The following is a 26,509-nucleotide window of genomic DNA, read 5'->3' as shown; positions in this document are numbered from 1 at the left end:
TCTTTAGTTAGAATTGAGCCGTGCACTCAGTACACTTGGTGTGGACTATTGTCTGGAAATTGCATCGTACTCAAAGAAATGAAAGGAGTGACGCATTCAAGAGTTCCACAGATATAGTGTGGGGTGGCCGCTGCTGATGCAGGACAGGTGCTGAAGGGGAAATGTTGGAAGGGCTGCCTGTTTCCTCCTGCAGGCACAACTGTGCTCGCGTTGTTGATGGGGCAAATTGTGGCACTGTGCTTTGTAGGTGGGCACCAAGGGTTCATACATACCGGCAGCCATGGTAGCCTACCACCTGCGATGCCCTCCGCACCCGGTGTGGGATACGCCTCAGCCGCCACAGCTGGCACCCGTGGTCGAGCGACTCCAGTCCATCCTGCTGCCGTTTCTGCACTCGGGGTGAGCGGGAAGCGAGGCTGTCTCTCGGGCACTGAAGGAGAAGGCTAATAGGTGTTGAAAAGCTCTCACTTGTGGCATCAAAATTGTGCAACTTAAAAGCAAAGGGGCACAAAGGGCATACGCCAAACCACAAAGGTATTAAACCCTTGTCACAGGAGCAGTTTTGAGGCCCCCAAAGTGCCAGTCTATTGGCTCAACTGCTAGTCAAGCACTGCTGAATGGGTGGCCCCAATGGTCATCAAGCCTGTGCTCAATCAAGTTAACCAAGCAACACAAAACTCAGGATTGCAAGGGTCTTCATATGTCAGCAGCATGCACTATGAGACATGGAGAACTAACAGCTGCATGCTGAAAAACAGAATTGTAACAGTAAACTTTCCAAGTATTAACGTAGCTTAGGTAGGAAACTGAAGTAAAAAGTAGCCCGGCTGCACAACAATGTGAATGTTGCCAATTGTACAGCATACCTGACATCTGTTTTCCCAGAAGTGCGTTACAGTAACAGCTCGTTAATTTGACCCTCGTTAATTCGTAAAATCCAGATCATTCTTGGCCAATGCTCATGTAAGTCGGCGGCGTCAGACGCTCGCTAATTTCGGACAACATGGGTCTCCTACCAAATTATTCGAACGGGTTCCTGGAGGAAGGCCACGTCCAGGCTGGTTGAGGCATGACTGGCGTGGCAAGAGATCATGAAAATTGCCCTGCTTACAATCCGAGTTCCATGCCGCAGAGTCACTCGAGCATCTCTGATGTGCACACGACAGCATACGTGATGGCAAACTGGCGGCCCTGTTTCCGAGAACGGTCCCACCACTTAGTTTTGGTTTCGCTTTTCTAAGCTTCATGCCGGCCCACAACGATGGTGGCTCGATTAGCCAGCATCTACCAGCCAACGTGACCCAGCTGAGCACCGTTTCGGACATTGGTAGGCGCGTCGCTGGTATTTTTGCCCCCATTATGGTGCGCTAGCACAAAAACCCCCAATCTCGGGTTTTGCCAATGTTTGTCTGGCTGGAGTCTCTGGCAGGTGGCCCACCTGCCACGGTAGCTAGGTGGGAACCTGCCAGACGGGTTGTGGGCAACCTGCCAGCAGGCTTCATGGCCATCTATGCAAAACACTTGATGGCAAAATGCTCTCAGGCCGCAAGTGGATTTCGAACCCGCAGTGGCGCAAACAGATCAGCTTTGCTGGCTTCTGCATTAGACTACTACGTCATCACTGCAGCTGAAGTTTCTGCTTGTTTAACTGCCATTCTCTTGCGCTGTGCTATGGAGGTCGTCATCTACATCAACTTCCATCCACGTGCAGTAAATCCAGACCACACCTCCAGTGCACTGCCCTCTTAAGCAGAGCCGCAAACCGAAACTGAAGTGTGAGCCAACCTAATTTGCATTTTGCCTAACCATGCTTTTTTATAAATCGTCAGTCATTTTTTTTTCTCGCCGCTTCATTGCTGCTGAGTCGCTTCCTTTGCTTACACCCGCATGGTTTCGTTCTTTCAGCGCATCAAAACTGCGCGCTCGTCACGTGCCATTCGCCGTCTGTGTGGTGAAACGTCCTCACACACAACAGTGCTGCTTATGATGTGTGTGGTGCAGCAGCATTCGAGCTCCACCGCTTCTCACTGTGTAGTGTGCCGGAGTCCCTTACGAGTTCGGAGTAGTTCTGCTTCGATGCACCCGACAGTACGCAATTAAGCATTGATGGAAATGTGGAAAACAGTCATTGCCCTGCTGTCCTCATCTTATAATCAGGCGGCCATTGCCCCAGTCTTTCACCAATTAAATTTACCATAATGCAAGCAGTTCTTGACAGTTTTTTTGGGGGTCATTCGATAATTTGAGCATAATTTTCCGGTACCTTCAAGTCCCAGTTAGCACTCTTTTACTGTAGTGCTTTACTGTAGTGCTTTACTGTAGTGCTTTACTGTAGTGATGCAGACTGCTGGTCACTGGCCAAAGTCAAAAGATGAAAAGACGTTTCGGGAGCACTACGGCTCCCTTGTTCACTATCTTTACTGTAGTGCTTTACTGTAGTGCTTTAGTGAAGTGCGAGCTTCTCCAAAAAAAACGAAATTACTTTTGAAAACAAATTAATACACTGTAATGTACAATAATTTTACTAGCTGCTGCGGTGGCTCAGTGGTTATGGCACTTGGCTGCTGACCCGAGAAACACAGGTTTGATCCCGGCTGCCTGCGGTCACATTTCAATGGAGGTGAAATGCTAGAGGCTTGTGTACTATGCGATTTCAGTGCACATTAAAGAACCCCAGGTGGTTTAAATTTTCTGGAGCCCTCCACTATGGCGTCCCTCATAGCCTGAGTCGCTTTGGGACGTTAAACCACATAAACCAAACTGAAAATTTTACTCTGTCACTAGTTAAATTTGCGAGCTGATTGTTTGTGTGCTCGCGAAATTATTGACAGTGAAAATGCAGCAAGTCTATGTATTCTCTCGACAGTCCTGTAGCAGCAAACATATTCAAGTTCAATAGATTTGAGAATCTTGATGGCCCTTGGCCTAAGAACCAGCCAAGATTGCCTGCTTGATATGGGCATTGAGGGTTAGTGCCAATTTTGTGTGTGTGGCACGCCTAGAGCCATGTAGCAGAGTGCCTGATAGCGTTTATCTGCGATCCATTTTTGTCTGCCAACATTGGAAACCGACTTGCACTCGTGGTTGTGAGCAGGTGACCAGGTTTTGGCACATCAGCTTTTCTAGGGCTTGTGTCGTGCAGTGCTAGTATAATGGAATAAACTGGGGTGTGTTTTGTCAACTATATGGCCAGGGTGGTGGAATAGATTGCAAAAACACTGTTGCTGGTCCTCTTGTGTTTGCAGCATTGCAGTTCTGATTGCGCTAGTGCGGCCTGAAGGCTTATGCAAGGCATGTGTGCTGTGATGATGTAGCGTGAAGCCTTGGATCAAGTCTCATGGCCATAGCTGGCAGTCTCATAACGAACTGACTGTGCGGCCCATGGGGAAAATGAGGCAGGCCAACAGGAGGAGACACTCGAAGCACCTTTTGTATTCATTACCTATATGAGAGGCAGCAGGGTAGGTAGAATGGGCTACAGTGCTTCTGAATCAATTTTTATGTTTGCACCTCCAAGCACCATAGCTGATTAGGCGTTTGTTTCCATCAAAATAAATGAATAAAAAACTTGGACGATGCTTAATCTTAATCTATCATTAAGAGTACAGTGCGATAGCGTCAGACATCCCTCCCGCGGAAGTACTCCTTCTCTTTCATGCATTCATAGATCGTGGGGTGTCTTCATGCCACTACTAGTTAAGCGATGTGCCACTGCCCCTCCAGGTTGCTGTCTCAAGCACAGACACCGGTGGGGCTTGTCAGACCCGCCTGGCTATTCCCGAGTTCTTGTTAGACTAATTTTTGCACAAATAGTTCTTTAGGTGGTTGTCTATCTCCCGACCAGTGGGCTGATGCAGAGTGCAGCGGTGGACAGGTGTCAGTTGCATTTAGTTTATTTGAATTAATTTCATTCTCACTTGCCCACCATGGTGGGCGGGCCAACTACTTTTCTGTGACACAGACAGGCAGACGTCGGCTCTTCTAGAGAATGAGGCCTCTAATGCTATTGCATTAATAGAATTTTTTTACTGTGGAAGCAGGGCTGTTGTCACTCTATGAGAACACACCAGGATGCCTCGGTGGCAGCAGCACTGCCTGCCAGCCACCTCCCCACTGCATCCACCTAAGTGGGTGGATGCCCACCCACCCACGTCCACACGTGGACCCAACCTCTCCACCCCACCTCGGCCCACCGTTATCCTGCAGAAAAATTCTGTTGCATGTGAGGCCTCAGCCTTGGCTTAGAGTAAAAGCATCAAAGTAATCATTATGTCTCAAGTGCGAAGGAAAAAACACAGACACGCATGAAGAGCAGAGCTGAACTGCCTTGCCATTGCGTCATGCGCCACAATCTGGCGCCATCTTTATTCTCCTCGTCTATATGCGGCCGTGCTTCTGGGTGCAGCCAAAGGAGGGTAAATCTTGCTGCTTTCGTAGTTATGTCGCATCAGATGTCTGATCATCCCGGCATTGTTTGGTTGTATGTTCCGTAGTCGACACTGGAGCAGCTGAGGTAAGCAAGCTGCCACCCTGTGCAGGTCACTGCGACAGCGGATGCCCCCTTGTGTGCTGCTGAGTGGCTCGCGTGGCTGTGGCAAGCGCACCACCCTGGCCGCCCTGACCCGGTCATTGGGCCTGCACCACTACCAGGTCAGTCATTGCGGCTGGTGTTCCCCTACGGCAGTGTTTAAGAAACCCACTGGCCAGTTACAAGCATGCATTCTGGAATCAGGACCATGGTGAAAAGAGGAACAAAAAAGGAAACTATGGGGTGCTTAACTCTTTTCTTACTGCACCGATTCAAATCCTTCACTTTGAACGATTGTTCAAAATGCTCCATTCTGAGCACTTTGGGCAGCATCTGCACAAGTAACACCAGTCAGTATGTTGCAAAAGAACTGTACTTCAGTTTTCAATTCGATTTAGCCGCATGAAGGACTATTTTTAAACTTCATACGGAAACCTGTCAAGACGAAGGGATTGTGCAAGCATGGCACCTGATGTAGCGTCTCCTTCATCACTGTGACCCTCCACAGCACCGACAGTGTTCTTGCAATTTTGCAGCATCCACACTCAACTGTCTAGGCGCAAGCGACACCTTTGTGCAAAAAGATGATGTCCATTGATCTTACTTTCGATTGGACTGATGTGATTTCTCCTACTAACCCGGACTACCGGCAGGTGCCCGTCTGTATTTGTGCCGTTTTCAAGGGGATCCAGTGCTTTCAGGGCTTCTTTTAAGGGATGATGAAAATAGGTGGGTACCACCTCCAAAAAACAGTCTTCGTGCTGGTCTGCGGCGGTGGCGGCTGTCGGCCGGCCATTGGCCTTCCAGCAGAACAGAGCCGCGCACCATTTAGACACTCATTGGCGCGTCGCTGGTATTTTTTCTTTTAGAAGCTGCCTCGTTGTTCTGGCACTGATATGTGCTTCCATCCGCATAGTTCTTCCATTGTTCCTGTGCGCTGAAACTGCATGCTCGTCAAGCGCTTCTCCCACTTTGTGTGGCGGTGCACTTTTGCATGCAAAGATGCTACTTGTGAGGAGGCTCCACTGCAGGCGAGAAATTTTACAAAGGGTAACTATGCTCAGCCCCCCCCCCCCTTTTTTTGGCAAAAAATTCAGAAAAACGTGTGGTTCAAATGGGACCGCCCGACCCATAAATCCAGCCTTACTTCACTCCAGAATGGTAAAGCTGCAGAATCCTTTACCATTTTGGAGTAGTTCTGTGTTGACATTCCTGACAGTATTGATTTGGTAAAGCAAGTGACTGAACTGCGGAAAATTGTCATTGCCACACAATTTTCATCTCAAAAGTGGGTGACCACCTCAGAGGTTCAGATTAAATAAATTTACCATAATGCGGACAGTTTCTGACAGTTTGTTTGGCGGAAGTTTGTTTATTCAGACCTGAGGATAATTGGGGAATTTTTACCTGTCTCTTGAAGTCCGAATTTAAAAATTTTGACTACTGAGCAAAACAGTCTTAACATTAAAACATGAAAGTCAGACTGAAAAATTGAGACTGGCCAGCACTCCTGCGAGTAGTTCGTGTGGGGAAGTGGTGATGTCGGAAATGTTATCGGTCAAATTATTGTACACATGCTGAGTACGTGGTTAAACTTCCAGCTGCAGGTAATTGCTTTAGTTATGAGTCGTATGACTTGTCTGAAATCACTGACAACAGGCCCAGCATTTTTTGTTCAGTGAGCGCAGAGCAGGGATCAATGGCTAAGTAATGTTCATGGCATAGCAAAAAGTGCTGCCCGTCGATCTACTTGGACTGAGGCCATGAAATGACTGATTTGCACTCTAAAAAAAAAAATGCCTTGCAGCTGTGTAATTTGACGGAGATTGTGAGGGCAGAGTGGAGGATGTACAATAAAGGTTTCATTAACCATTCAGCCACCAACTCCGAGATGTACTCGTCCTTGGAGATCGTACCAATATTGTCATTGACGAGGCTTGCTCGTCTCTCCCAATGTCGCGGTGCTCCATCTGCCAAAGACGAGTTACAGCCCACAATTGTTTTGGCTACAGTTTTCAACACTACAGGGTGGTAGTTGTCTACAAAAGACGTTTTGCACCTTTAGCGCATTTTAAGCCTGACTGCAGTTTTCGTCAAAAGCCACAAAAAGAATTTGGCTATTTTGGTGCGCTTTTTGGCAATTAATTTGGCAGTTAAGTGGTTAAAAACATTAACCCCTGAAAAACCCTGCAGTGTCTTTTCCAAGCAAGTGAATCAGCAACTTGGTGTAAACAGAGTGGGCACACCTGAAATGATAAGCAGCCGTTCACAAATTTTAGTACTATAATGAATAAAATTCACAAAAGGCTGCTTCTCATCACTGATACAGCATCGAAGCTAAAGAGCAGAAGCAGCTAGGGCTGCCTCTCAGTTGTCTGATCTGGGTTTGAGGCACCCGCTTTTTTTTTTTTTGTTCTAAGGGCACATCCATTAGAACCACCTGTATAATGTCATTGTGAACAATTCTCACTGTAATGTTGGGTACATAGTCTCGCATTTCGTGAGTTTCTTTTTTTTTTCACTGCTTACTTCCGCGAAGTGTGCACTGCCTATGCCCGCTGGCACGCATATCTTAATGCATTTGTCATTAGCTTCTAACTAGGGTTATGCGAATATTGAAATTTTTGAATACGAATCGAATATAAATATGAAGAAAAAATGGTTTCGAATATCGAATCGAATATCTGTTCAGTACGAAAAAAATTTCATAAAATGATAAACAAGCAAATGTTGTTGCCCTCATTTTTTCAAAATAGTGTATGGTCTTTGCAGCTAAAATAAAGAAAACTAGACTGCCTCAGTACTGTATCAAAAAACATGCGCACAGAAATGTATACTGTTGATGAGATGGCATAACCGTATCAAAAACCAAAACCAGTTGTTGGGAGTTGGTTATGGATCACCGGATAACAGTATTCAAACTGTAATGAGGCCATGCAAAACAATATCCATAAAATGACAAGACTGGCAACAAAAAATAGCATGATGACTAGTAAAACCTCATTCATTCGTAGTTCAAGCCACCAGATGAAATGCCAAATTTATCCGAAGGCCTAGGTTTATAAACTTCCCCGCGCCCCTGAAAAAAACTGCCGAAATTGTGATGTATGAGGCAGCTCCATCGCGCTAACACCTGTAAGCCCGTGACTAGCCGCCCGTTCTGGAGAACAACACAAGGGGCCAGGGACACACACTGGCGTCGCAACGGCGCGACGGCTTCTAAAAAGGAAAAATAAATCACCTGCGACGCGTCATTCGGCGTCCAAAAGCCGCGTGGAGCTGGGATTGGACTACCGGCGAATGCGCGGGCCGACAGTTGCAGCTGCCGCGGGGCAGCAGCGAAGCTCAGAAACTGAAACTACGCGGCCAGGCTATTTTTTTACCTAGCGACAGGGGCCTTCCGATCGTTGTCAGGCCTGCCGTTATGCCCACTAAAGAGGTGCTCGGAGGTGCGCGGGTTACAATGCACCATGGAATAGGCGTGGATTTTTACAGGATCGCTTGTACTATTGTGACAACTCGACGTGCCCCTTCATTAGGCTCCTGCTAAATTCCGCAAGTAGGCTTTCCCGTATAGCGTAGTTTACAAAACGGATGTTCGCAGCATGGATGATATGTGGGAAAGCCCACTTGCGGAATTTCGCATGAGGTCAAGCCTATCTAGTCGAGTGTTTGAAGGTATCCCGTCTGGCAAGGAGGAGACATAATAACAGAAAAAAGGAGCACTCACCAAAAAAGAAAAAACAATTGACGTTTCGGGGCCGTACGGTTGCCTTGTTCACAATGGCAGCGGAAGGACAGAGGTGGGCTGCGCTTTCCGCCTTTGTTCAAGCCTGAGGACACTCTGATCCGAACTAAAAACCGTGAGGAAGGATCTTGCGGGCAAACATCCCCTACGCTCCAGGAGTCAGCGAAGCCTTAGCCATGGTCTTCAAGGACTACAATGTCCATATCGCCCACGTGCCACCAAGTAAACTGAAGAAAAAACTTGTCAGAGTTAAAGACCGGGTTGAAAGAAACAGATTTCCCGAAGTGGTGTACAAAATTCCCTGCAAGGACTGCAAAGCTGTATACATCGGCGAATAAAGCAATTTCTTTAGGCGCTTAAAACAACATCAAAATGAAGTCACCAAAGGCCGCACAAAAGAAAATGCCTTGGCTGGACACTATCAAGCTGCATCCCATGCCATCGATTGGAACAGCACCTCAGTCATCGCGATGGAGAAGTATTTATCGTCCCACTTCTAGAATCACTTCACATTCAAACGACACCACTTGTCTCGAACCGAACGCGGGGTAATCTTCCTGAGATTTACGCATGCTCATTACGCCACCTGCACCGTACATAAGTCACCACCTTTCTCCGTCCGCTGCCATTGTGAACAAGGGACCTGTACAAGCCCCGAAACGGCAATTGTTTTTCCTTTTTTCCTTTGTTTGGCGAGTGCTCCTATTTTCTGTTATTATTGAGGTCAAGCGTAGCAGCGTCGGAACGGGATCGGACCACATGATAAACGACGGAAAAGGAAGGGAATAGGACCTCTGTATCATTTTCATGAAATTTTTAACTGGATCATCGGCTAATTTGCCCAGATATTGTGGTTTTGCCACGGTCGAATTTATGAAAGTCTGCACAGTATACTATCGCTGGCAAGTATTCGGGAATTTTCGAATATTCGTAAATTCTCGAATATAAATTTCTCGAATACGAATCGAATATCAAACATATTAGATTCTAAAATATTCGATTCTAAGATATTCGATTCGTATTCAAAATTTCGAATATTCGCACACCCGTACCAGCCTATCACCCACGATGGTGCACTGCGACCTGTGCAGCTCCATTCTTCACCCTTTACTTAGCTTCTTCCGTAATAGCATTATCAATATAACAACATAACGTTGACATGTCCATTGAGCTTCTGTGTAAAGAGCTCTCGCACTTTGTGTTGCTGTGTCTTCATCTCGTTCCGTGAAAAGTTAAGCGCGTTGAACCACTGTGAAACATCTACTAAGGCCAGTTCTCACCATTTTTGCAAAGAGCCAATTGTGTTGTCGGCTGAAAGCATGTTTGTTCATCCTGTAATGAAATAAAAATCAGGTGAACAGAGGAGGATGCAGCTGCTTGATGTTTGAGAGAGGCGTTTTCATGCAGGCATTATGATTGGTGTCACACTTTGGCGGCGCTGGCTGTGTCTGCGTAACCTGTTCTTTCCCCTCCCCCTGCTTACCTGCAGATCCGATGCCAGGATCTTCTGGGCGAGTCACCAGCTGCCACTGAGACACGCATCAGGAATGCTCTGCTGAAAGGTGATCCCTCTTGGCTGGTTTGTTTGTGAAGCACTGAACATAAGCGTAGGGTGTACCGCAGGAGAGCGCGGTAGGATTAGTAGAGGGCCACTTTTTTAGTTTAAAAATAAGGCTTCAGAAAGAGGATGTGCAAATTACATGGAAATTTCCTGAACATGTCTTAAAAAACTACAATGGTCGTAACATGCAGTACTATGTACCGTATATTGCTGCCTATACATCAGCCTCCCAGCTCGCATCCCAGGCTGGCCAAAAAAAAAAAAAAGTTGAATCCAAATATAAATCGAAACATTCCCCCACCCTCCCTTTGACCGGCGAGATGGTTAGTCTGCACGTGCGCAGCTCAAAGCAATAAACGCGCAGCGATACAGTTGTAAAGCCAGCGGTGGGGGGCAAATGGAGATAAAAGGCAGTTAAATGGCACCCTCGAATGCGGCCCAGCTGCCGGCAGCAAACCGAAACAGTTCGATAGTTAGGTACTGGAACGAATTTACAAATGAATTTAACATCTTTTTTTCACTCGTGGAGCTCCACGTATCCTCCGGGCATGGGCATCGGCACAGGGTGCATACTACCCGTGGCTTGGGTGAAACTATGTTAGATCCTGCTTATAGGTCGATCCCACGTATACAACGACCTCCCAATTTAGTATGATCATTTTTGTAATATAACGTCTGCTTATACGCGGCAGTATATGGCATATTGCATGTTGTGACCTTTCTGTTCCTAAGGGAGGACCACGCTGTGCTGTGGCCATTTCTTTCAAGTAATAGGTTGAGAAACATGTTGCTGTTCATATGCAAAAAGAAACAGTTTGGAGACACTGTTTTTAGCTGCAGCTACTACACAGCCATGGGAGCATTTGAGCACCTTAACCGCTACAGAAATGCATTCAAATGACTGAGTGGTTTTCCCAACGTATCGCCTCATCATTGAGATTGTGAGATTGCAGCAAAATTACATTGGGCAGGAGAATTACATTGTGTTCATCGGGCTACTAATACCTGTTTCATGCCTTTGACTGGCGGTCAGACAATGTTTTTCATTGCTGCTGTGAACTGTTGCTGCCATTGTAATGCCGGGACACTTCCACTTATTCAGCCAGTTGGTGCACAGTTCTGGGGTTCAATCCTTGCAGGTATCAGTTAGAATATGGGCCCTAGCAAGACTTCCTGTAACCATTTCCAGTTCAAGTAATGGTAAGTTATACCAACTTAACTGCTCTGCGCTGCACCAGATGGAGCTAAGCTAGCTGTACCTCTAGAGTTCCACGGTCGTTGCTGTTTTCTGCCCATGGATGCTGAGCTGTGCCTCCTGTGTCTCCCCTGCAGCCCAGCAGTTCACGCCCTGCCTTGTCCAGCTCTGCAACGTGGAGGTCTTCTGCCAGGACCGAGAAATGGGCTCTGGTGGAGGTGGGTGTGTCTCTCAGGGCAGATCCAAGGCTTGCCTGACACCGTGCATGCATGGGGTGTAATGCTTCCCAGTGCCTTTGGAATCCTGTCTGCTAATCTAATGAATGCAAGTGTCTTTTTTTTGGTTAGGTGCCTGGATTAGGGGCAATGCATTTAGGAAAAGTGTTGCGGGGACTTCTTGGCCTGTTGCAGTGTTTTCAATGCTGGGAGGAGGGTTAGGGCGTAGGAAGCAATGGGAGTGAAGGTCGAAATGGCATTCTGTGGCTTTATAGGGATGCAGCCACTACACATAGAAGTACCCGTTGTGGCGGCTCAGTGGTTATGGCGCCCGGCTGCTGACCTGAAAGACGTGGGTTCGGTTCCAGCCGTGGCGGTCGCGTTTCGATGGAGACAAAATGCTATGGGCCCATGTACTGTGTGATGTTGGTGCACTTTAAGCAACTCCAGGTGGGCGAAATAATTCGGAGCCGTCCACCACGGCGGCTCTCATAGCCTGAGTTGCCTTGGGGTGTTAAACACATTAAAACGAAACCTACTACATATAGAAGCACATGGAAGCATTTGAAAAACACCAGTATTTACAGTCGTGGTCAAAATAATGTGGATGATGCTTTGATGATCAAACTCCTTTCACGCCCTGCCTGGCGAAAATTAGGCAGTACTACCTAGTATATATGCCAGCAAATCATACTGATGTGCTCGTGTCAAACAACTGTCGTATTTTCTTCATTTAATCTGAAAAAGAAGTTCTTACAGAAAAGTCCTTATTATTGTGGTGTGTGTCAGAATATTTTCTCCAGCACTTGTAAAAAAAGCAGTGCATGTGATAGAGTAAAAGGAAGAAAAAAAATGATTTCACCTTCTTCTGTGTTACTCTTTACACATTGCTGGGTTATTTGCTAAGGAAGTTTTGGAGTGAGACACTTTGTTCTCAAAGCGGGTCTAGCGATGTGGTCATACTTCATTGTTGCATATGTGGCATTCATTCCCTTTCTAAGATTGCCAATAGTAAATGTTTTGACAGCCTTTGCACTAACGACAACCACCATCAAGGATTGGCACTTCATGTTTGCAGTGAAATCTTCATTGGCACGGTACGGCTTCACACTGGAGTTTGCATCTTAACTTTCTCCTTGTCATAACATCAGTTCTCTGTTAGCAGACATTCATTTTGTCTCATTGCTGATGCACTGCATATGTATGTAGTAAAAGATCATTAATTTGACCCCCATTAATTCGGAAATCCGGATAATCCTAACTCCCAGCACGGTCCTGGCTTTTGCCTATGTAAGCCTGTGGCGTTGGACGCTTGCGAATTTGGATGCAGCGGGTGTCGCCGCGGTTAATTCGATTGAGCTTCCAAAGGGAGGCCGCACCTTAAAATGACTGGCACAGCAAGCGCTCATCAAAATATCCCTAGTCGAACCTGAATTTCATTCTGCAAAGTCGCCTTTGCACTGCCAATGTGCACGCAATGGAAGACATGACAAGAATCGGGACAGGCCCTGGACAGCCTCGTCTCCGAGATTTGTCCGACAGCATAATTTCGGCTTTGCTTTTCTGAGCTTCAAGTCAGACCATGGTGGTGGCTTGTGCCAGCGCGTCAAGGAGCCAACCATGCTCAGCTGCGTGCCATTTCGGGTGCTGATTGGTGCTGCTGCACGTTTCCCACGCTTCCGTCCACGTGGTTCTTTTATTCTTCCACTGCGGTGAAACTTGACGCTCAAGCGTCATGTGCCATTTGCCAGGGAGGCCCTTACCATTCCGGAGCAGTTCTGCTTTGATGCTTCCGACAGTGTGCACACAGTAAGGCGTTGGTGTGAGAAAAATGTGATTGTCGCACTGTTCTCGTCCCGAAAGCTGGCGACCACTGCTCAATCTTTCGCGAAATAAATTTTCTGTGATGCAAGCGGTTCCTGTCAGTATTTTTTTTTTTCTGAGGTCGTTCAATAACTTGAACTTTGGATAATTCGATTATTTTTTCCGTCCCCTTGAAATTCGAATTAACGAACTGTTGCTGTACATAGGCATGCTTGCGTCGCTTTCGTTTGCGTGAAATGGGAGCTGTAAATGTTGCAAGTTTTGTTGAACTGTGCATGCGAGGAGTGGTATTGGCTTGCTTTGTTTCAAGATTACAGCGGTTTGGGTGAGCTGCCATCCCACTGGGTCCACAGCCCGTCGAGCATCCTTCTGTGAACCTCTTTGCAGATCCCCGTGGGGTTCGCTGCCTGGGCGAGACACTGCGTATGATCAACGATGCTGCGGACGAGCTGCCCGCAGTTGTGGTGGCCACGACCACCGCCAGCCTGGACACGCTTCACCCCGACCTGGCCCACTTGTTCCTCCACTCCATCGCCCTTCCGGTGAGCCATCATTGCCTGCTGCCACCTGCTGTGTTGCCGTGTTTCGATTCACTGTGCTGGCAGGCTTGTTGCTTCTTCACTTGTGGCAATCCTGCTGCTCTGCAGTCGGAGAATAGACAAAAAACAAACTGAAAACGTGACACAAATTCCAGGGTGGAAGGAAGGAAGGACGTTCTTTACTCCAAGCATGTGTACGTACTTGAGAGGGAGGGAAGGCATAGTAAGCCTGACGAGGCCCATCCCCCCCTGGTGCACCTGACACTGCAACACAGCGTAACATGTGTTGCAGTAATACAACATGTAAATTAGCACACACCAGTTACAATGACAAGATTATCATAGGCACGTCAAGGTGTGATGGGTGTGTGAATATTCAAAATTTCGAATATGTGTTGAATACCATGTTTGTTGTTTGGTCTATGTTTGACTCAAGAAACGGATAGGCCCATGTTCAAAAACTTTGGAATCTTCGGAAATGACTCAATGCTGCTGACTTTCATAAATTCAACTTAGACAAGATCCAGTATCAGGGCCACCACAGTGGCTCAGTGGTTAAGGGGGGATACTGGTCTTATACCTATTTTCCTTATTTTTAGTCCAATCCTAATGAAACTGTATCAACTTGGTCAGTTTTTTTTTACTGATTTCAAATATGAAATTGCTTTTTAAATTAATTTGTTAGTTCCTAAGATAATTAATCTTAATTATTTATTAGTACCTCGGTACAAAAGAAATAGCTCAATAAAAAAGAACTTTTAACCCATGGCTACATAGTTTGGTGAGTAAAGAGTGCAATAATCACAGCAGTTTTTTCATCTTACCCTCATTAGTAATTTTACAGCACTTAGAATAGCAGCATTCAAAGTGTGAATATCATGCATGGGTAAACTTTGAAAAATTATAAATTCTTGAAGCATGATTGAACAATTGTGCTTCGACTATTGCATACAATGTCCCTTCAGCTTCCCTTAGCAAACAATAAAACATGTCTATCTGTCCTAGACGTTGAGATATTGACGTACTAAGACAGCCAGGTGTCCAAAATTTTCATGGTGTTAAATCGCCTGCTCCTGCACAAATTGAGCCCACACAGTGATATGAATTTAATATTATGGTCGAAATACAAATTTCCTGATGGAGAAAACTGGTAGAGTTGAACAATAATAGCGATAGGCATCAAAAATGTCATTTCTAAAAAATTGATTTTTAGGTCATTTTTTGGTCCCAAAGACCAGTGTCCCCCCCCCCCCCTTAAGGGGCTTATCCACTAAGCTGTAGTACCCAAGTTCGAACTCGATGGGGGCCGTGTTTTGATGGGGGTGTAAAGCAAAAGGCACTCCTGTGCTGTGTTGATGTCAGTGCACGTTAAAGATCCCCAGGTGGCAACATTATTCAAGAGACCTCCACTACTCTTTCTTCCTTCCTTTCACTCCCTGATTTGTCCCTTCCCTTATGGTGGGGCTCAGGTGTCCACCAAGATATGTTAGACAGTTACTAGTCAGTTCCTTTCCTCAAAACCAATTTTCGTTTTTTTTAAATTGTTTGAAAGTCCAGTTAAAAGTGTCAGGAAGACACCACCAAGGTGTCCTCTTTGCTTTGGTCTCTGTTGTTTATCAAGTGGACTGGTCAGATTCAGACTATGCTAAGCTTAGACCTCGTGCAGAATTCCTGCAGTGGGCTTTCTCCCCACACTGTGCACTTCACGTAAACTAGGTGGCTGGCCACCCGCTGCAGACAATCGCAATGCAGAAGCCTGCAGTTTCTCCTTTTGTCCTTCCGGAATATGTTTCATACTTAACGCCCACACCGCTGGCACTCACTCTGTTGCTTTCAACACTTCTAGCTTGAGCTACGCCATCTTGTTTCGGTCAAATGTGTATGTGGGAAATCAAGCTAGCGGAATTTCACACAGGGCTCTCCAGAGGGGGTCCAGTCCAGGTTTCTCCAGCTGGGAAAACGACCATGTAAAAATCCCCCTATTGCGTGGTGCATTGTAGCCCATTCAACTCTGATGTGTGTGTAACAGCAGGCGGTATGAAGATGGCAGGCCCCTGTCACTAGGTCAAAAAATAGCCTGGCCGCATATTTTTGGTTTCTTAACTCTGCTGCCTACCCGCGTCAACGGCCGCACATTAGACAGCTGTCCAAACCCAGCTGTGCACTGCTTTTGGACACCAACTGACAGATTGTTGTAAGCAGCCTCACTGTTTCAATGCCAATGTGCATTCTCCTCGGCTGCATCTGCATTGTTGTCGTAGCACACTGAAACTGTAGGTACACCATGGGTTGTTCACTGCTTGTGTGATGGAGGCTACTCACAAGGCTTCAGTGCATTTTTGCATTTTTGGTAATTTGAGTATGGTAGCACTACTGGGCACATTTTTGAAATACGGGCATGCGTACGTGTCTGAACCCTGCTTTATGGCAGGTGGCCCTCCAGGTTGTAGGTAACCTACCAGGTGTGTACACCTGGCAGGCCTTCAGGGTAAATGCCTTCACGGCGTTTGTAGTAAAGGCCCTTAGGTCAAGTGCCTTTAGAAGCATTATGTTAAAGGCCTTCACGCTGAAGGCCCCAGTGTTACGGCATGATATTCCTCTCTTAGCCGTGGTAAGCTGTCTGGTATTTTAAAAATTTCTTTTCACTGGGGGGAGGAATTTGACAATGTGACCTTCGAATAATTCAGGCATTTCTACTGATCCTTTGGAGGCTAAATTAATGAGGTTTTACTTGTGATCATGATATTTTTGGCTGCCAGTCATGTGTAAGTTCAAGACCACATTATAGGCTGCATACTGTTACATGTTGTCTAATGAAGCAGTTTACATTTCTGTGCATGTCATGTTTTCTTTTTTTCTTCTTCTTCTGTGGTGCTTAGTCAGTTTGGAATGGCTGGAATGACAATAATGCCTAGACGACAACCATTGAACTGACAGGTATGCAAGGGAGCAAAATTCTTATTTAACATGCATTTCCAATTTATGCACAAAATTCTCTGTTGATGCAGTGTCAACAAATAATTGTCCCCGCAGAGTTTTCCACAGTTCAGTTATGGTGCCACCAGCCTGGCTCCCCTTGAGCTAGCATGCGTGTATACTATACACACGCCTCCTGAATAAAGAGGGGGGGGGGACTTCTTTCTGCAGTATTAGTTCCATTTTGTGAGCAGCAAATTTGAAGAAATCGCAAAAGCCAAAAAAGCATGCCCATAGAGAGCTTAAAGTTTGATTTATACTCAGAGCAACAGTTGGATGGCGTTGTCTTCCACCGCCACCGGTCATCACAGGATTGTGCCACGACCTGTTTGGTCTGAGCGTGTGGGTGGTGCTCACTTCTGGCACGCTAGTTGAGAGTTGGGTGTGCTTTTGCGCTGTGCAGTACCCTGACGAAGATGGGCGTGCCCAGTTGCTGGATGCGCTGCTGTGGAGCCTGCCCAAGAGCAACTCGGTGGACATCTCCTACCTGGCCCAGAGGACGGCCGTGAGGACGCTCTCTTCCCATCTCCTCTCCTCACCCTGTGGGCTTGAGGGAATCACGATTGCCGACCCGCTCTGAAGGTGGACCGGCGTTTCGGAACTGCTCACGGGAATACCTTATTCACTGAGAAGGACAGGGCATTGTTTCCACCTGCATGTGCAACATAATGAAGGCCCGTAGACGACCATTAATATTCCCCTTTGCCCAGTTCATTGTAGCTGGCATCTGCTTGATGATTAATGCCGGCTACGATGAGCCAGACGGAAGGGCTACTTATGCTCATTACATGAAGTGTTCCGTACTACCGGGGACAAATGGCTCCGGAACACGAGTTTTAGGAAAAACGTCTATAGCAGCTCCACCTCACTACCCAGTCGCCTGATATTGTATGAAGGCATTAAAGGCCTAAATGCTCCTTCCTTTTCTTCACAATATCAGGCGACTGGGTAGCGAGGTGAAGCTGCTATAGACGTTTTTCCTAGAACATGAGTCTCGGAATCTTTTGTCCCCAGTAGTACATAAGTGACGATGATGCCTTGTCCTGCTCAATGAGCAACGTAACACGGACGTGGTTCCAAGACATCCGTCCGTTCATTCTCAGACAGGGTCAGTGACTGTGATTCACATAATCCTATGCCGTTGATTATGTTACCTCTCTGTACATCTAAGATGTGTGGGAGACTGACGTTGGTGTGGTCCTCTGGGTACCTACCAGTCTTGTCCAATGGCTCATACTTTCTGCATCCGAGCACAAGTTTGTGGGTTCTTATCCTGATACAAAGGCCCCATTTTTATGGAAGCAAAGTGCAAAAAATAAAATGTCCGTGTGCACAATGTCAGCATGCAAGCGTGCAATAAAATGGCTGGAAGGGTTGAAATTAAACTAGAGATCTGCAGAGTAGCAGTAGCAAAGTACAGTGGGGTGAAGCGTCCAAAAAAATGAACACAGTGTGTTAACCTAACATTGGGCCGCAGTAGTAGTCAGCTACCAGAGTGGCTTCTCTGCAATACGTGCCATGAGGCGAACCATCTGAAAACAACGACCGTCAGAACAAAGAGATTTTGGCTACTGACGCCTTTGCGTCCACCAGACTGCATGTGTTACCAAATTTCTTTCATTATGAGAGCAACTCAGATGTGGGTAGAAGTCTACAAGTTTTAGAAAAAACACTGAGATGTCGCGCCAACAAGCGGTGACCGGCTATATGCCTTTGCAGTTGTTGCTGAGTCGCCCTTTTCAGAACCCCAGTTGTTTTGGATCATACGGTTTCCTAGGTAATGTACTTTGCCCCGCATTTTTTAGAAACCATTTCAGTGATACTGTAAAGTAGGGGTCCCCTATGCTTTCCATGGTTTCTGTGACTGTAGTAGGTTTTCATGCATGAAAGGCCTCGGCTACAGTGTGTCCTCCGAAGAATTCGCATTGATTGACTGCTTGCTCCTTCAAGCACCTGAATTAGTGTTTTTGTCTCTTGCAGGGCTTCAACCTGGGTGACCTGTGCGCCCTGGTCGGTCAGGCCACCATGAAGGCTTACGAGAGGCTCACAGGGTCAGTATGCAAACTCCTTGCACTGTGGTTTCGCTTCGTCGCTCCTTTTTGCTTCCGCTGGGCCTGCCAGCTGGCTGTTCTGAGACTTTGCATACATTGTTACCTCGGTGATGGGGCAAGGGTGCAGCCTCAGGCAAGGTGGCCCGGCTTACACTTGCAGACACCGAAGCTTTCCTTTGTCACGTGGAATCAAACGAAGCCACAGAGACAAGCCCCTCCATGTGTTTTTAGTGCCACAAATTAATTCAGTCGCAAGGAAGGACTTGGAAATTGGAAGGCACACATGAAGTGGCTATGGATGGTGCATAGCAAGCATGAGATGGGTGTTTCTGTGAACATTTCTGTCCACATTAAGCGAAATGGGAAAGACGAGCAGAATCGCCTAGAGGAGGACAACATTGGAGCAGTCCTGAAGTCTTGTTCTCCCACTGCTTTTTTGTTTTCTTTGGCTGGTTGCACGTTGGTTGTTTGTAAGCTGTGATAAGTTGTTGACATCACTGCACTGAGACCATGCCCTTCTCACCAGCGAAGAGGATGCCCTTCTGTATTTACCTGCCCCTCAGTCAGAGTGTTGCTTATGTATTCATGTGGTTCAGTTCTGTCATCTGTGGGGCTGGGTGGAGGCTCTCTCTAGCCGTGCAGAGGTGAAGCAGTTGGAACCACCACAGAATAAAGAGTGATGATGCTGAGGAGTCCATTTGTTTCTGAATTAAATGAAGTGTGCGACCATGATGTCTCCGCTGAAGGGAAAGCTCTCTCACACTGTGTTGCAGCCGAAGTGATGTTCTCGGCAGAAGGAGGAGAGGGGAGGAGGAAGGAGGAGAGGAGGAGGCTGGCCTGTGTGTGGCAGGCCCCCTCCTGCTGCAGGGCGACCTGGTGTCGTCCCTGGAGTGGCTGCAGGGCACTCAGGCGCAGGCAGTCGGTGCGCCCCGCATTCCGGCCGTCCACTGGGAGGATGTGGGGGGCCTGGCGGACGCCAAGCGCACCCTGACCGACACCCTGCAGCTGCCCCTGCGCCACCCACAGCTGCTCGAAGCGGGACTGAAGCGATCCGGTAAGGGGAAGGGGATAGAGCATACCCCACCTACAGGACATGTGAAGGGGGCAGAGACGCCAAATAATTTATGGTGTGCTTTTTTCTTCGGAAGTATGCATGAAGCATTAGTAAACATGCATCACCATGTGGAATTTGCCTGCACCCAGTAAATAATTTATGGTTGAATTTCCGCTGTTACGTTCACTAGCGAAATTTTTAAAACAAGTATGTATTGGTCTAATCCATTCCTGTATTTGCCGTGTAGGTCTTGGATTAGTCTTAAATGGATTTCACTTAGTCTTAGAAGCAGCAGCACGTGCAATTACAATGTACAGTCATGGGCAAAAGTGGTGTACAACAACACCCAGCCGGTCGTGGAGCTCTTGAAAACTGCATCGAAATGCCACCTAGCGAGAGCGACGGGTCGAGACAGCTCAAGGGCAACCTATGTTATCTGCAGGCATGCCATTTGGCCCCTTCGGTGTGCCGTGCTCCTGTTCGGTGAAATGCCGAGCAGTGCTGCAGCAGTACCCGTACCTGTAACGTTGGCGAAAACGTTGAGTTAAAATTAAACACCACAGACATGGCTATTTGTTCCTCGAGTTAGTGTCACGCAAACGACCATTACGCTAGCAATATCGCAGAGTGGCGAGCGGCAGTCATGCGCCGGTTACCTTGCCATATCTCGAACATGCAGTGTAAACCGAAATATGAAGAAAAATGCCACCCGTGTGACTTTTATCGCGTTGGAGCATTTAGGCGAGATGGAGCACTACCCATCGAGCTGAGCTAACTGACATGCTTGTTGATAAATTGGAGCATCACCACGATCGTCTCGATCCTAGATAGCTGTTGCTAGATGGTGTTGCAATGCAGTTTTCCTGAGCTCCGCCACTGGGTGCGTGTTGTACACCACTTTTGCTCGCAACTGTACATGCTGGTAAGATGTCTGGTCAGTAATTGTGCTTTGGCCTCTTGCTTTTGTGGCATACTGTTCAAGCTTGCCTTATAATTAAACCACATCATGAAAATAGGCATTAAAAGATGTCCAAAACACCATTTAACTGCAAAACACCACTCCGAAAGGTGGCTTCAGTTAGTGTATTGGGGAATGATGTTCTCCAAAAGGTGAATTTTCATGTAGAAATCATGTTTAATTCATTTCTTGAAAAATGTGTTTGGGGTGCAAGAATCACGTAAAATTGAGCTTGACCTGGCAATGAAGGGCCCTATTTATGCACTGTTAAGCTACAGGATTAAAATTAATCCCGAGGAGAACTCCATCCAGTTCTTGTTCTTGGTAAAAAATCAATTCCCTGGCTCTTGCTAGCTGTGCTGCCGCTTCTCCGGGAGCGAAGGATGCGTTTATCGCTGAGAAAATTGGATTTAATAAACTTCCCATGAGTCGATTCAAACTCGTGACATCTTTTGAAGTGAGTGACGACATCCGAAATCGACATCCACACACGCATTTTACTTGTGAAACTGGGGAGCGATGGCACCTCCTGTATTATGTCTTTTGTTATTTTTTACCTTATAAAAGCTCCGCTTCCAATGAGAGTATTCTCTTTGCGTCTAAAAATGCAGTATTTTGTTGATACAGGCCAGGTCTTTGATTTGACCTGGCTCCTCAGTGTGCCTTTAAGCTCTGCATGTCTTTATGACGCCGCTGTGTTAGCAGAGGACGCTAATTCACTTGTTCTTCAATCGGACGTCTCTGTCACGATAGTGGCCTTGCAGATGCTGCCTCCCAGCATCGGAAAATCTAATAGCCTAACCGTTTTTCTTTTCTATTGATTTTTGTTACACTAATTGCTTAATTAGCTGTCGATAAGCAAATAGGATGTTAGTTCTGCTTTTAGAATTTTCCCTAGGGTTGTTTCAGTTTCATCAGTTGAGCCGTGACTGTGACATTGCAAGCAGATGTTAGACCATGTGAGGCACAAAAAAACTGCAATATGCAACAGCTGTTTGTTCACTTCTCGAGCAGTGTTGGATGAGAGATTGGAGGGAATTAAAACAAGAGAGCAACACTAACATTACGTTCTCCATAAAACCCTAGCTTAATAGCTGTCGAGAGCACTTATTTCCGCATGTTCCCAAGCACTCTCAAACTCATTGCATAGATCGTATGCGAAAGGAAAAAGAAACAGAACTACGAGCACTTGCCACTGAGAAGCGTTGCCTCAAAGGAGGTCGTACCTGTTTAGTAGCAAGGGCTTTCAGTTGTTGCAGTGAAAAAAAGCTCAGAAAATAAAATCAGGGATGTACAAATCTTTGAACATTTTTGGAATGTTTAGGGAAACTGTTGTACTGTATAGCCAAAATATAACGTCAGAGGGGCTTTCTAGACCAGAATTTTATTAAGAACAAGACTATCTACTTATTGCATTCAGTTGCCTTTTTCACACTACAGTCGAACCCGGATATATCGAATTCGACGGGGATCGGAAAATAGTTCGATATAGCGAAAATTCGATATACAGATAAAGGCCAAAAAAGCACTCGCAATCATAAAAAATTGTGGCTTACCAATTGGAACAGCCGCGAATCACATAGCATGTGCACACAATATGAAAGCGCTTTATTTCACGGAAAAAAAATCACTAATTTTGGGCTGCTTTTTCCTCTGGGAAATGAAGTTTAAAACACTAGTTTCAATCTTCTCGAGACTGTCTAGGTGCGAGAGCCCAGTGCCTTCCATTTCGCTGCAACAGCGCCGAATCAGGCTGAACGCTGACGCCAGTTCAGTGGCTGTGCACGGACGCGTTTCTTCGAAAACACAGTTGCCCTCGTTGTCGCTGGAATCGCTGTCTTGAACGCCAGCTATTCTGGCCACAATGTCCTCATCAGCGAGGTCGGCTACCGCTTGAACTTCGCTGTCAGCGTTAATGAAGTCATCAACAGTAACTTCGGGCGGGACGGTGCCGGAAAAATTGGACAAGTCGCGGAACGCGTCCTCCAAGCACTCATCGTCATCTAAAGCTTCCGGACATTCATCTCTGGCCACTTCAAGGCCTGCCTTGCCAAAACAGTTGGCTACCGTGGCCTGCTTCACGTCGCCCCAAGCGCCGGTAATCATCTGGATCGCGCCAAGCAGGTCAATCTTGAGATCAGTTCCCATGCGGAGGTTTATGAGGAGCCGTTGAATAAGTCGCTTCCGATAGCCTACTTTGAATGCCTTTATGATACCCTGGTCGAGGGGCTGCAGTCTCGCTGTGGTGTTCGGCGGGAGAAACTTCAATTCGATGTGCTGCAGCTTGCAAGTTGTTTGATGGGCCGAACAGTTGTCTACCAGAAGGCAAACTCGGCGGCCCGACTTGCCCAACTCAGCGTCCCAAGCCTGCAGCCATTCAACAAAAAGTTGACGTGTCATCCAGGCCTTCCTATTACAGCCGTAGCGGATGGGAAGCTGTTTAAAGTTCTTGAAGCAGCGCGGTGACTTGCTCTTCCCGATCACGAATGGCCGTAGCTTGCACGAGCCATCCATGTTGGCTGCAAGCAGCACCGACACACGCAATTTGCTCATTTTACCACCGTGGCATGTGGTTCCACGAAGAGCGAGTGTCTTATTCGGCAACATTTGCCAAAAGAGACCAGTTTCATCTGCATTGAAGATTTCTGCAGGCGAAAACTTCTCAGTGATTTTCGGCCACTCCTCAGAAAGCCACTGCTGCATCTCCTGGCTGCTGACAGCCCCACTTTCGCCTGAAATGGCCTTTCCTACAATGCCGTGGCGGTTTTTAAACCATTGCGGCCATCCAGTGCCACTGCAAAAGTTCTCTTCGCCAAGAGCCGTAGCAAACCATTTGGCCTTTTCGATTAAGGTCGGGCCATCCACGGGAATATTTTTCGCTCGGATTTCAAGAAACCACATGTAGAGTGCCTTCTCCACTTTGTCAAGAGCAGCAGGGCGCACACGACACGCTCCCGAGCGACTTTCCTCACCTGCTTTAAGCTTGATGTCCTGCTTGTTTTTTAACAACGTACTTAAAGTACTCCGCGGAATGCCGAATGCGTCTGCCACGGAGGACTTCTTTTCTCCATTCTCAACACGCCGGATTACTTCAAGCTTTCTTGCAAAGTCCAGATTCTTCCTCTTTTTTTATGTCCGCGGATGCCATAGCTCACCAGATGACTGCAATCACACACGCTACACACGGCACGTTGAAACAGAGGTACGCACAACAACACGCACGATGTGCAGATGGAGCAGTCCGAGCGAAGCCTGTTCGAGCGACAGTCAACGGGGCTGCGAAGGAACGACAAAGGGAAAAGAAAGAAGAGAGCGGGGAAAAAGATCTGCGGAATATGCCGTCGAAGGCGCTATGTTCGTTTTTTGAGCCCTCTCTGGCTCTCTCGTCTCACCTGGCCCACGAGCGACCGTGCCGACCCTTCACTCTCTCTCTCTCCCTTTTCCCAGGAAGCGTGGCTTGGAAACGTCGCCGCGTCTCCATGCCGCCCACTCTCTTCGATGAGCTCCAATGCCCTTGCCCAATGCACACGCCGGCGGTAGAGGAGGAGCGAGAGAGCTCGCGCCGGTGGGGCGCAAGAACGGGAGAAAGGCTCTGCGTCTCCGTCGCTAGACGACGGCCGCGCATGCGCAGAGGAGGAGCCTGCTGACTGACTCTGCGGAAAAGTTTACCTCTGAGGACCGGACACGAATGTCTTTGGGAAAAGCGCACCTTCCAGGGGCGCGGCGCAGCGCGCCGTTCGATATATCGAATGTCCAACGAAAATGGAATTTGATATACTACGCAATTGTCCTATACTTTTACATAGTATTTTCAAGGGGGTAATCTGTGTGTTCGATATAGCCAATAATTCGAAATATGCGGGTTCGATATATCCGGGTTCGACTGTATATACTGCTGTGCACATGCCTCCTCCTTGATCTCCACTGGTTGAAAACAAACTGCCTGCCTCTATTGTGCATGCGCAGTTCTTGTTAGTGACGGGTGTGAGCATCACGTGGCAGCAGCTGCCATTTCGCAGGTGCAGTTGGCACCTCAATGACACCTGAGTCACCCACTGTGTGTTTGTTTTCAACCAATTTTGCAAGTAGCAGGAGTTCTTGCACACTCCTAAGAGGGTGCCACATCTCGTAAAAAAGGCGCACTGTCACCAGTGGTATCAAAAAACAAAGTTGCTTTTAAGTCATGTGATTTTCAGAAAATGTGCTCACGAAACAATGTCTGAAACTTGTTCTGTATGAGGGACTTTTCTGGGTGAAAATGTGCCAAGGAAAAGGAAACATTAGCAGTATCTGTAAAATAAGTTCTCCTAAACCGCGACATTCTTGCTCATTGTGATGTGAGTGCTTTTGACACTCAGGATACAGTATTAGAATTTATGCTGCGTTCTAATGGCATAAAGATGCATGGTCCCTGAAAGCTCTATTATAAATTGCTCTATCAAGAACAACGCAGCGAGCCGTGGAAAGAAAAATGATAGGCGCAACGTTAAGATACCGGAAGCGGGCAGAGTGGGTGAGGGAACAGACGCGTGTTAATGACATCCTAGTCGAAATCAAGAGGAAGAAATGGGCTCGGGCAGGGCATGTAATGCGAAGGCAAGATAACCACTGGTCCTTGAAGGTAACGGAGTGGATTCCAAGAGAAAGTAAGCATAGCAGGGGGCGGCAGAGGGTTAGGTGGGCGGATGAGATTAAGAAGTTCGCAGCCATAGGGTGGGCGCAGCTGGCAAAGGACCAGGTTAATTGGAGAGACAATGGAGAGGCCTTTTCCCTGCAGTGGGTGTAGTCAGGCTGATAATGATGATGAAATTTGAACTGTGGTGCTTAAGTTGACTCTTGAGCCTTCTATCCACCTTAAGGGGACACTGGGGAGAAATTGAAGTTGGCTTGTATCGATAGAATACCAGCTTCTGATCACAAAAACGCCGCTCTTACTGAAAACAATGCTCTTGTAAGGTAGAAAATAGCAAGAATCAAGGTACAGGTATCACCGCCACGGGCAAATCTCGCAAGTACAGGCGTGATGACGTCATAGGACAAGAGATGCCACCTTGGAGGAATTTTCCTTCCTACATGGAATCTCTGAGGCTGACAAAGGAAGGTTGCGTGGTTCAGTATTGAAGTAAGTTTTGTTTTGAAACCGATAGTGCACTTTTATCACACAAGGAAGACAGACAGAAGACAACCTGAATGTTGGAAGTAAAGAAAACCGATGCTTGGCGGCGCCACAGGCGGCCAGGGGAGTTTCGATTTTTTATGGCGCTTCGCGTTGATGAGCTTTCAGTACTCCATGGTTTTGGTTTTGACGCGCCGCGATGTACAAGCACCGAACAGCAGAGAAACTCCAAGTGCCGCTTCAAGTGCTAGTTAACCTTTGAAGGAGCCTGTTAAGGCTGCTCAGGCCATGATGGTTGGTGATCATACAACGTAGTTAGCAGTATAAAGAGCACTTGTGTCTTCGTGCGCTCTCCTGGCGAAACGTTCCCGGCAGTGCCAGTCAATTTCGAACTACTTAACGGAAATAGTTATTAGGGGCGGGAGACAAGATACAAGGCGGTTAAGAAAAAGAGATTTGGAACCTGCAGAGACCGTGACTCCACTCTCCTCCAACTCGTTTGTCTGCGGCTCCATTCAATAGCTTCGGCAGTTGGGCGCAGCTGTTCTATTCTAGCTCTCGGCTAATTTAATCCATTCACAGTACACATACGAAGAGCCCGATCCAGTGGACCCCGTTCCTCCGGAAATGCACGGAGCCCGTTGAAGCGTCGTGCGTCGGCTTTACTTTGAAGCCGCCAACTTTAAACGCGAGCACCCTTGAGCACCCATCCGGTTTTTTTTTGGAAAAAAAATAAATAGATAA

The 26,509-nt window shown here is 47.1% G+C and overlaps 1 protein-coding gene across 2 annotated transcripts in view; it reads left to right on the top strand.

The window, feature by feature from the left end:
• Positions 1-26,509, top strand: part of LOC144132573 (peroxisomal ATPase PEX6-like) — a 72,598-nt gene that overhangs the window by 25,512 nt on the left and 20,577 nt on the right. The window contains exons 9-16 of one of the 2 annotated variants that reach the window (XM_077665065.1): positions 248-399; positions 4,539-4,650; positions 9,766-9,838; positions 11,170-11,250; positions 13,459-13,613; positions 16,990-17,091; positions 18,567-18,637; positions 19,411-19,691. In XM_077665065.1, coding sequence (XP_077521191.1) covers positions 248-399; positions 4,539-4,650; positions 9,766-9,838; positions 11,170-11,250; positions 13,459-13,613; positions 16,990-17,091; positions 18,567-18,637; positions 19,411-19,691 — 1,027 coding nt within the window. The remainder of the gene's footprint in view (positions 1-247; positions 400-4,538; positions 4,651-9,765; positions 9,839-11,169; positions 11,251-13,458; positions 13,614-16,989; positions 17,092-18,566; positions 18,638-19,410; positions 19,692-26,509) is intronic. The other variant, XM_077665066.1, reaches the window with a different exon arrangement.

The sequence above is a fragment of the Amblyomma americanum genome, chromosome 5, assembly GCF_052857255.1.
Source record: "Amblyomma americanum isolate KBUSLIRL-KWMA chromosome 5, ASM5285725v1, whole genome shotgun sequence".
NCBI lineage: Eukaryota > Metazoa > Arthropoda > Arachnida > Ixodida > Ixodidae > Amblyomma > Amblyomma americanum.
Note: the sequence above shows the minus strand (reverse complement) of the source record. Positions and strands in the feature narration are given on the sequence as shown.